The sequence below is a fragment of the Monodon monoceros genome, unplaced genomic scaffold, assembly GCF_005190385.1.
Source record: "Monodon monoceros isolate NGI ecotype Baffin Bay Population unplaced genomic scaffold, NGI_Narwhal_1 Super_Scaffold_13, whole genome shotgun sequence".
In the NCBI taxonomy this organism is placed as follows: Eukaryota; Metazoa; Chordata; class Mammalia; order Artiodactyla; family Monodontidae; genus Monodon; species Monodon monoceros.
Window position 1 is genome coordinate 72,976,404 of NW_021703769.1, and position 11,749 is coordinate 72,988,152.

Consider the following 11,749-nt stretch of genomic DNA (forward strand, 5'->3'; position numbering starts at 1 on the left):
CTTGGTAAATCCAGCATCTAACTCTGTAGGGACAAGGTGATTGCCTTTCCTTCTTTCAATGATGGAACTTTTTTTCTTTTGTTTGGCCGCGCACCACGAGGCATGCGGGATCTTAGTTCTCCGACCGGGGATCAAACCCCCCCCGCCGCCCCACTGCAGTGGAAGTGCGGAGTCTTAACCATTGGACCACCAGGGAAGTCCCAGCAATGGAACTCTTATCTCTCCAAATTTTATCTTCTCTGCAACCCCAAATGACTGATGGGGGGACGGGAGCTGGGACATTTCCCCCAGGCCCCAGAGCCCCCCACAGGCCACCTCCACTCTTTCTGCTCCCCACTCAGGAAGCTCTCTCCTGCTCTTCTGAGAGCTTTGCCGCAGCAAATATGTTCCCATGCTGATTGGCTCGCCTATAAAGCTGGGTGATCCATGGCGCTTGGAAATTCTGCTCTATTTGGTGTCAGAAGAAGGAATCAAGGTGTAAGGACCTATTACACCTAAAGATATAAGAAGTCTTTGCCTTAAAAAAGTGAAAGGGCACATCGGTCTCTGAGCAAAGAAGGAGGCGATAGTCAGAGAAACAGGCATTCTGTAGCAGAGTCAGAATTTGAAGAAGCCCACGTCAGATGTCTTCGCGTTCAGCAAAGCTGGAGCTTCTGGAGTGAGGAAGAGGTTTGAAAATGCTGCAGCGCGCGTCCGTTAGAAATTAACAGGAGGGCTTCCAAGGGCCATCAGCATCATTCTATGTCAATGATTATATTTTTCACTTTTATAAATCTTGGGTCTGATACTTTCACAAAGGTGTTCGGATTCTGTCCATTAAGTCAGGAAGTATTGATTATTCCTTCCACATGAATGGAAGAATAAAGAACGGAGAAATAGGCCAGGGGTCCAAAGGGTGTGGTACCCCTGATGGGAGAGGTCTGAGGGGTTTTTTGGTCTACTTTTTAGTTTTCATTTTGCCTTGATTTTGTTTTATTTATTGGATTTTTAGGTTAATACAAACAACACACACACACACACATACACAGAGCCCCTCACACAGCCTGATCTGCCTAATCTTTATGGTGCGCAGGGCTCTGTGATCATAGGTAGGCGTTACATTTTCCATCTTCTCCCAAGGAAAGGACAAGAGGAAATAGGATGAAATTCCAAGTTACATGTAAGGAAAGTTTTCCTGACTTCTTCAGGAAGTCCTGAATTGGGGTGTCACACCATGGATAGAACCCACTTTCCTAGAGCACCAAAAGAAGTCACCTACAGAAGCCCCTGGGAAGGCAGAGAAGAGACTAGAAGCTAGAAGAATCTAATGCAAGGATTCTGAAGTGGACTTTTCCGTCATTCACACCTGGTTTCCAAGTGGAAAATCATCAACTTCAGTCAGACACTTGACCAGGTGTCACCCATGTGCTGGGTGCCTTGGGCAAGAGCTCACTTAACCCCACTCAATTCAGGGGCTCTCTGGTGTTACCCACTGGTGGGCAGCCTGTGTGTCCCCAATCCAATGAGAATATTTCACTAAAAGTTGGACTTCCAGACCCTTCCAATCCCTCAGACATTTTTTTTAAGTCATTTACTAAGATAGATTATGCCTGATGTACTAATGTCTTATCAAATGGGTCACATACAAGATTACGTGACTACCCACAATGCCCAATCACCATCCATGCTAAATAAGAGAGGTTTAAGCTGGTTTGCTTCGGTTGGACCACTTGTAATCACCAGCTGTTTTGATTTTGGAGAACATAAGCTCAGTGACACTGAGAGACGAATTTCACATTTTATTATTTTGTTCCAGTCGCTGACATCTGTGAAACTAAGTGGCCTTGTGATTGAATCATCTATTTGCCTGTCACCAGATCCTTATTAAGTGTTCTTAGGATAAATTATGTTATGTACTAAGTCCAGGAGGAAAGGGATGAGGGAAAGCTGTCTGGTGTGCTTCCCAAGTGCTGGCCATTTGTTAACACGTTAGACCGACCTGTCAGCACGGCCTGAGGGATCAGTTCTGTGGTTCCTGTGGGACAGATGAGGGAACTGAGGCTCAGCAAGACGGAGTCATTTGTCCGAAGTCAAACTTCGAGTAAGGCTTTAAATCTAGGTCCACCTGACCAAACCCCGCCCTGGCTCCCCTTTAGTGGCCCTGGGTCATTTCCCCGAGCTTAGGCGTTTCAAAGACTCTTTACAGAACGACTCTTCATCATCCTCACTCCTTTTCCATTTCGTCGCCAGTGAAATCACATTATATTTGGAAGTCAAGTAGACGTGCAGCAAGATCTGTGTGTGAGCCCTTTCAAGATGCGTCCCCCAAGTCTTGTCCCTAAATGGAATACCAGCTGTCAGGGTTTTGTAGGCTTCTGACAACATGCACGGGAGATGGAAATCAAGCAGAAATCATCAACTGGGGAATAAATAGTTTCTGTGAAAGACACGGCAAAGCTGCTCTGTACCATTCAGTATGATGGACAAGAGAAACAAATGTCAGAGTGGTGACCCAGGCCAGGTAGCCCCCAAGCACCCCTGTGCAGTCATGTGGTTTCTGTTCCCTGCCCTGTGTAGACTAGCTGTGTGACCCTGGGAACTTATTTTAAAACTCTCTGAGCCTTATTTTTTTCCTCTGTCCGATGATGCAAAGATTGGACAACGGTGGTCATATCTAGATTCAAACATTTCTGGGCTCCTTGGAAGGTGAGAAAGAATTTTGCAGCCATGTCCCAGGGCTCCAGCTCAAGCCATCCCTGCTGAAGTCGCAATGTTTCTGTCGGGATGTCAAATGCACACCTGGATTGGGAGACCTGGCTCATCACCTGGCCGTACACCTTGGGCATTTCATGCCCATTCAACTGAAAAGGGCATGATGTGTCATCCACACCATCTGCTCCCAGCTCACCAGGTGCCGTGACTTTCCTGAAATAAAACCTGTTCTCCTGGGGTAGATGTAGGAGGTTAAGGCGTAGGTGAGGTCCATGGCAGGTGGTGAGACAAGAGACAGTTTGAAAGAAAGTTGGGGCTTCAGACAAAAAAGGATTTTTCTTCTTCTAGTTGGGGACCTATTAAAGCAAACCTGTAGGAAAGTTTTCTGGAGCCATGAGTGAGGAGTGAAGGGATTCTGAAATACAAGATAGAGACCTGGAGAGCTATAGGCATGATAGCTAAGAACTCCAGCTCTGCACTCTGGACAGGGCTGGCTTAAAATCCTGCCTCACCACCTATAGATCGCTTGAGTAAGGCACTTAAATAAACATTAAGAGCCTAAGTTTTTTTCATCTGTGAAATGGGAATCTTATCATGACCTACCTCATATGGTTGTTATGAGGATTAAATGGGATAACACGTGAGAAGATTTAGTACAATGCTTAACACATTAGTAAGCAATCATAACAAACAAAACTGGCCAGTCCCTGGTCCCAGTTCTCTTCTTATTGTTACTTTTTACCTGGAGACATTGCAGAGTATGTACTGCTGGAACACCACATCTTTGAAAGATGGTGCAGGGACCAAATTTACCGGGTTTGAACCATCCTCTTGACACATTTCATCCCTAAAGTTAAGTCCTTGCCAACGTTGGAGTCCCCAAGAGTATTGGTCAAGACTCTTTTGGCTTCAAGTAACAGAAACTCAACCCACACCCCATTAAACTAAAAAGCACTGGCTCAAATAATGGGGGAAGCCAAAGGGATGAGCTTTGGTTGACTTGGACCCAAAGAGCTCAAGCAACATTCTCTCCCTGCCCCCACCTTGCTCTCATTCTCTCTGTCCTTTCCTCTCTGTTGGCATCATTCTTGGGCAGGCCCTCTCTCCCCAAGGTCAACAGGATTCTCTCTCTTGAGATTCAGCTCCATTCCAAGAAGGGGCTCCAAATCTGCTTGGCCCGTGTGCCTACCTCTGGACAAGCCAAGAGCTTAGGGTACTCTACTGGCCAATCTGGTTTGTTACTAGTGGAAAGGTGAGGCCCTGGATTGAGAGTTCCACCAGGTGGAGAGGCACAGATCCCCAAACCAAAAGATGAATTTTGTTACATGAAGGGGAAGGATGGCTGGAAAGACCAAAATAACACCTGGCCACACCATGCCAGGGAGCCTTGCAGGACCCTCAAAGCCAGACACAGCTGTCTGACACCTGGAAACCCAAGATGATTTTGTGGTGACGAAGGGCCAGCTCATACCCACACAAGTACAGGTGGCCTGTCTTCCTCCTACGAAAGCATCACCTGTTCCCTTAGAGACCACATCCTCCACCTCTAACTTCAGGTCTTACCTGGGTGCCTGGACGCCCTGTTATCACCGATGAAAAAATCTCTTTCACAAGCTCTTAATTAACTCCATCTTAGACTATGGAACTATCCAATTTCATACAATCATAAAGTGTCAGACCTGGAAGGATCACAGAACTCTAGCTCCCATACCTAGTAGATCTGGCTAATTGTTAGCATCATCTGAGCTGGGTTTTATATTGTTTTACCATTTCCTGAGCCCCAAACTCCCTGCCAGGAACGTCACTTACATACATCTGCATTAGGGCAATTAGAATTGTTATGATTCTGATTTGCCTTATTTGGGAGCCAGTGTCTCTGAAGATTGAAGCCAGAAGGATTATGAACCCGTTCTACATAGGCTCACCCAGCTGGTCAATGGCAAAATCCGTGTAGACTCCTGTCTCCGGGAAAAAATTCGAGAGCCACTGCCTGGCATTTGCCGAGCAGAGCCATGTGAATCTCTGTCAAAATAGGAAGGGGGAGGAGCAGCCTGTCACTAGAGCTTACAAACCCAGGTCCTGCCACAGCAGCCAGTAGTCTGCTGGTGCACAGACTCGCTAATGAACTTTTAAGAAAACAGGAAACCTCACTTCTGTGTCTTCCTGTGTCAACCTCCCCTAACTCACATTTCATCCCCATGTACTTTCTGGACTCCTACTGTGACAAGTACTACGTAGAAAGATATCAGCATCTACTGGGAAGAAAAACATAGAAAAGATCACCAATAGCATGATGTATTCTTGCCATTTTCAGTGCTCAATAAGATCCAAAAAGGAATAGGTTCCTTGACAAGTTAAACATAGAGTTACCATGTGACCCAGCAATGTGGCTCTAAGATTTGTACCCAAGGGAACTGAAAACACGTCCACACAAACACTTGTACATGAACGTTCATAGCAGCATTATTTATAATAGCCAAAAAAGTAGAAACAACCCAAATGTCCATCAGTTGGTGAATGGATAAACAGAATGTGGTACGTCCATTCAATGGAATATTATTCAGCCACCAAGAGGGATGAAGTACCCACACATGCTACAGCATGGATGAACCTGGGAAAGATTATGTTAAGTGAAAGAAGCCAGACACAAAAGGTCACATAGTGTATGATGCCATGTATATGAAATGCCCAGAATAGGCAAATCCATAGAGACAGAAAGTAGATTAATGATTACCAGGGGCTCGGGAGGGAGGGCGATGAGGAGTGCCTTCTAATGTGTATGGGGTTTCTTTTTAGGGTGATGAGAACTTTCTAGAATTAGGTGGTGGTGATGGTTTCACAACCCTTGGGAATGTACTAAATACCACTGAATTGTACACCCTAAAAGGGTGAATGTTATGGTATGTGGATTCTTTCTCAATTGAAAGTAAATAAATATTAAGAGCTAGATTTTTTTAAAAATTAAAATATCAGGCCCTTTGAGAGCACGATAGATGTTCAGGAGAAGCCTCATAGGAAAGTGAAGTTTAGGTTAGGCCTGGAAGAAATGAGAGGGAAGGTAAGTGGACACCCTTAACAGAGGGAAAGGTATGAACAGTGCTGCAGAGTCTTAGGTAGAGAGCATAGCTGCTTGGCTGAGACAAAGGTTGCAGGGGGAAGGGAGGAGGGGTGGTCTAGGGACAGAGGGGCAAAGGGGATAGGAGGTGATCTGCGGTCCTGCCTACCTGCTGAGCTTAGGAGCTGGATAGAACTGCTTCCCCCAGCAAGGGGGGGCCTTCAGGGAGATTGCAGGGCGTGATGACGCATACCAAGCACTGCTCCAGGAAGGAGTCTGGCTGCAGTTCAGGATGAATAATTGAGGGAAGGGACCAAAGCAAAGTTTTGGGAGCATCTGCTGTAGTCTCAGCCCAGGGCTAGAGGCTGCAGGAAACAGGAGAAAAACCATCAGATCTTTTCTGCAGCCCTCAGAGGATACAGGAAGGATACCTTGCATTTCTCTAGCAAGTCAGGGTTGCACAATAGTTTTTGATTTTTTTATGAGCCTGTTGATCTCTGAAATAATTTTTGAAATTAACAGAACAATTATCATTAGCTCCTTTTACAGAGAGAGAAACTGAGGCTCAGAGAAATTCAGCCTCTTGCCCAGGGCTCTTCCTAAGTGGCAGTGAAGAGAAGAAGCCATATCTCCAACTCACAGTTCATCCTGGGCTGACCTGTCATCTTGTTGGGGAAACCAAGTGTAGACACTGAGAATGAATAAGTACACAAAAATATAGTGCAATGCAAATATATGATAGCCAAAGACAGGCATTAAATTATTATCAACAAACACATTAATTAGTGCTGCGTTATACTGTCGACCACACCAAGTGTTTGAAGGACATTTCTTTTGGATCTTCCTCTGGCTGTACTTTCTATCGCTAAACAAAAGATCAGGAGAGAGTTTGTGTAGAACTTTTGAACCTGGATATTAGAATCAGACGTGGGTTCAAATCCCACCTTCACCATTTTCCGAAAGACCTTGGACTCTACTTCTCGGAGCTTCAGAGCCCTCACCTACCAAATGAGGGTCACACACCCAATTCACAAAGGACTATCGCTATTAATTCTGCAAGGACGTCTATAAAGCACATAGGCGTACCTTGCCCACTGAGGTGGGTGCTCAGTAAGTAAAGGGGAATTTTTTCAAGGTTTCCATATAGGAATTAGCATTCACTGGGCACAGACACATTCAAGTACCTTCCTATGTTCATAATCCTCACCACAAGGTAGGTCTTATTTACCCACATTTTATAGATGGGGAAATTGAGGCCCAGGGAGCTTGGCTTGCCCCAGCTCACACAGCTACAATGTGGGCTAAGATGATTGCGATTAAGGCTGGTGTCTGGCTTCTTCACTCTGCCACACAACTTACATCAGAACTGGATGTGAAAGAATTCTCATCCTGGGACTTCCCTGGTGGCATAGTGGTTAAGAATCCGCCTGCCAATGCAGGGGACACAGGTTCAAGCCCTGGTCCAGGAAGATCCCACATGCCGTGGAGCATCTAAGCCCGTGCACCACAACTACTGAGCCCATGTGCGTAGAGCCCGTGCTCTGCAACAAGAGAAGCCACTGCAATGAGAAGCCCGCGTACCACAGTGAAGAGTAGCCCCCCGCTCGTCGCAACTAAAGAAAGCCTGTGCGCAGCAATGAAGACCCAACGCAACCAGACATAAATGAATTAATTAATTAAAAAAATAAAAAAGAATTCTCATCCTTGCACAGAATCTGAATTAAAGACTCTAATCTCCAATGATGGTGGGTTTCAGAACTACCCAGGAGAGAGCTGGAAGCTGCACTCTACTTATAGTACTCACGTCTGGATCCAGACTGGCATGACCTCATGTACAAACTATTAGGTCCCCAGGCCTTTCCTCCTTCCTTATCTCTCCCCTCCTACTGCTTTGAAGGATTTTTAGATCAAAGGTGCAGCCACTCTCCTGGGGGATAATCCTGTTGCCTGTAACCTTGTTTTCTGAGTGTCCTTCACAAAGAAGGGCTTCAGCAAAAAATTTCTCCCTCAGCCCAATCACACAATTTTTCTTTTCCTTAAGCCTTCGCCAGCCCTCAAGATAGGAAGGTAGATGTCTGCCTTCAGAAGCAGTTTTATACTGAGGAGCTGCCGGAATAAATTAGTCCTCAGAATGTGTTAGATACGCCATTTCCACATCCTCACCTTATTTTCTGCTTTGGGTCCTTTCCTTCCCAAACACCACCTCCCTTTTCCTTCCTGAGGCTGATATAACTTTTTACATTTGCCCACTTCTGGGGGCAGGCATGTCTCTGCACCGAGGAAATTTTCTTCCTCCAGGTAAGAACTTATAAGATTCTAAGACCCAGACAGGATGAGCAAGTAGTAGAGAACTGAGCCCAAAATACTTTCAATCACCAAGGGACCCAGAAGGATTAAAGATATCAAGACAAGGCCTAAGAGACTAAGGCAGAAATAACCAACAGGTATTGGGGAGGGAGCCGGGAGCTGTGCCCCGGGTATTGGGCCTCTGTGAAGTGTGGCTTGCTGGAGAAACTTTCCGGTGGATGTAATTTGTAGAGGCCCCCCTGAGCCTTGTCTCAAGGGAAGCTCCTTTGCCTTTGGAAACATCACCCACTTCCTGCTTCTTCCCTGCTATTTCTAGGGCATTAGAGGAGCCACTCAGTGTCAAGGGGGAGAGGGGCGTGAACTTGAACGTTTTTTTTAGGTTTTTTTAAAGGCATGTGGGCCCTACCTTGACCTTTTCTTTTGCCTTCTTTCCAGCAGAGAGTAATTTTAAGGGAAATTACACTTCTTTTCTTTCTTTTTTCACTCAATTTGGCCTAAAGAAAAACCACTTTCCCTCAGCTGGTGGATGTTTGCAAAGGTACAGTAGAATGTCTAGCAGAAGGACCCCTTTGCAAAATGGAAGGTAATCTGAAAATGTTCTTCAGTCCTGGCCTTGGGTTTCTGCAGTACCCACACCCCGATGTCCCTAACACACACCTACACACACACACAGCCCTCCTGCCCCCAGCAACTCAAGCTCTATCAGATTCTTGGGCCCCACCCAGATGTACTGAACCAAAAAGCCTGGGGCTGGGGCCCGGAGATCCCCTAATCACCTGCAGAGCTTATTAAAAATACACACTCCTGGCCTCCACCCCCATAGATTTGGATTCAGTCATTCTATGATGGGGTGGGGGAATTCGCATTGACATCAGACTCCCAGATGGTGCCGAGGCAGCTGGTCCAACGAGTAGCCCTGGTGTAGGTCACCTCCCGCCAGCCTCCCAGGAAGGGATTTCTTCCACAAGCTAAGTGGTAAACTGTGTGTAAAGCTTACTGCGGGACCAGGACGGACAGGGAAGGAGGTGTAGACAAAAAGAGGAAAGAGAAGGAAAAGAAATTCTGGCGTGGGAAGCAATGCCTGGAGGAGAGAGCCGTTCTTTCCTTTCTTGTTATTTCCATTTCCCTATTTCTGGCCCATATTCCTAACCCACTAGTTAACGCCTTCTGATCGAGACCAGCTAATGGTTTCTCGTGGGCCTTATACAAATGGTGACTCAAGACCTGGCCCAACAAAAGGATTAAGACAGCGCCACCCCAGGACCCAAGGTCAGACCCTTGGGGCCGCAGGATCTGGGGGCAGGGACACCCTGCCTCCGAAAAGCCTGAGAGGATTCTGCACCTCCTTGCTTCACGCGGGTCCTATCCACAGCTCACGTGGTCTCCACAACCCAGATTTCAGCAGGCACCACGATCTGCGGGGAGCATGGGCCGGCCTGAGAATCTGCCTTTTTAATAAGTTCTTGGTGCTGTGATGTAGCTTACCCAGGGACCCCGCGCTCGAACCACTGCTGCGCGTATCTGCCATAATGCCAGAAGTCCCTTAGAGTCATTTCAACTGGCAGCCACCCAAGAACAGTCCTGGGAAAGGTAAGTGGCTTCCAGCCCATCCTGGAGGGATGCATCCGAACCTCGCTCTGTCTGTAACAGCTGCCTCAAACACGGGAGGCTGGCTTTCTGCAGAAACGACATGGCCAGGCCTGGATGATGCCTTTGGTGAGACTCACGCTGAAAATGTGATGTATTTCCTCGCTCCGAAATCGCTGTAGCGCTATTGCATCTGGAAGCCTAGACCTCACTTGGAACATCACATCTGGCACGATTTTTGAAGTTTGGCCACTTCATACCATTTGCCAGGAGCAGGGATGCCCAGTCTCTTCTGAGAGCTGACCTAGAGATGCTTTACTTGATGTGACCGGTCTTCTTCCTGTGGACCGGTCCCTGGGCTTGTTGAGGAAGAACTGCAATCTGTCTCACTGTGTCATTTCTCTCTTCCCTCCCTGCCTTCCCTCCATGCCTCCTTGCCCTCTGCCCTACACCCCACTCCAGTGCATTCCCAGAAGCAGAACAGACAGACCTGCGTCCGGAAGAGCCTCATCTGCGCCTTCGCCATGGCCTTCATCATAAGCGTCATGCTGATCGCGGCCAACCAGATCCTCCGGAGCGGCATGGAGTAGCGGCCTCCCCGGCAGCTGCGTTCCTGGCTCACGCGCATGTGCTTGCCCCGCGGGCAGACTCTTCCTCCACAAAAAAAGCAGATACGGACGGTGCAGACGCGGCACGGTCCAGCGAAGAACCCAAGGTTGCAGTGCAACCCGTGTTGTTGCAAACTCACTTCATCCCCTTGGCAGGTACACAAAAGGGCTGTCTTCAATGCTTTAATGGTCTTGTTTCCTAATGCAATAAATAGCCAGGAGTTCCGTGAACGCTTCGACCGCCTGTAGGAACTCTAAAGAGAAACTTCATCTTCATCTCGGAATTCCCATGGCCATCCAGGTTGGCGGTGTAAGGCAGCAAGAGAGAGGCGGAACACGCAATCACCTCCGCGCCCCGTTCTTTCAACCCAGGGGTCAACTGGAGACTCCCTCCCTCCCCCACCCCAGGGCAACCCTCAGTGCCAAGAAGCTGACTTCTGAGTTGCTGCAGAAGTGGGGGCTTCCCGTCCTACCCTGGCTTCCTTCCCCAACCTAGTGGAGGCCCCCCGGCAAGGTATGAGGGGAAAGCCATCGAATGGGGTGCAGCGCCCAGCGGTCTGCAAGTTGCACCCCCTTCGCTTCTGTTCTACTGCCTTTTCTACAGAACTCTTGTTGGCAGAGTTGGGGAGCTCTCGGTTTCCGTCGGCACTTGGCTTTCTGTTCCTAGAGCCCATCGCGCACCAGCATTTTGGAATCTGCAGAGAGCCTTTCTCCCAGCTTTGCCGTCTGTGCTGCCATTTAGACAAAAAAAAGAAGCATAACCGTGGGCATCTCTATCACGTAGACACACAGACAGACGTATATATTGGGTTTCTTCATGTGTGACATCCATCGTCCCTAATTGCTTTACTGCTGATAGAAGCTTGTCCTCTGACACACATCCCTGCCTCCCTGGGGTGGGTAGTTTGGGGTTGGAGAGGGACATAGGCTGGTGGTGAGGAGGTACTGCAAGCCACGCCCCAGTGGTCCAGAGTGATGGAGTCCAAACACGTCTCCATGCTGGGAGACCACTGCAAGTTAAGGTCCTTGTGCATCTCACCTTTCTCTCATCTTCCAATTTGCTTTCTTAGTCTGTCTTCCCAGATAGAAAGAGAAACACCAACCCAAACGGAAAGCTGGAAAGATCAAACCACTGTATTTTACGTAACATCTTCAGGCAGTCAGATTCTGCAACTGACTCATTTTCACAGAAAGCAAAAAGATGTTAATGAGCTTAGCCAACTCGACAGGTGAAATACTTCTGTTGGGGAAGGGAACTGAAGCCAACCCCATTTCAAGTTTGCAATTTCCTGACTTTTCCCAGATGCCACATCCACCGCTGCTATTCATTCAAGCTTGCATAGTCTGATTAGCCAATAACCTTTCGCTGTAATTCTTCCCTCTGTACGTTTCCAAGCTCAGGTCTTTATTTCTGTGATTGGAGTTGTCTTACTCTTCTTTCTTTCCATTGCATCTTAAAGCTACAAGCTATTCCCCTCTCCCTTTTCCCTTTTCATTCACT

The 11,749-nt window shown here is 47.5% G+C and overlaps 1 protein-coding gene across 7 annotated transcripts in view; it reads left to right on the forward strand.

Annotated features, from left to right (window-relative positions):
• The window catches only part of CALN1 (calneuron 1), a 474,033-nt gene extending 463,033 nt beyond the window's left edge, over nt 1-11,000 (forward strand). For 3 of the 7 annotated variants that reach the window (XM_029221329.1, XM_029221327.1, XM_029221330.1), the window contains one exon: nt 10,103-11,000. In XM_029221329.1, coding sequence (XP_029077162.1) covers nt 10,103-10,230 — 128 coding nt within the window. In that variant the 3' untranslated portion in view covers nt 10,231-11,000. The remainder of the gene's footprint in view (nt 1-10,102) is intronic. The other 4 variants (XM_029221331.1, XM_029221334.1, XM_029221332.1 and 1 more) reach the window with 3 other exon arrangements.
• The last annotated feature ends 749 nt before the right edge of the window (nt 11,001-11,749 follow it).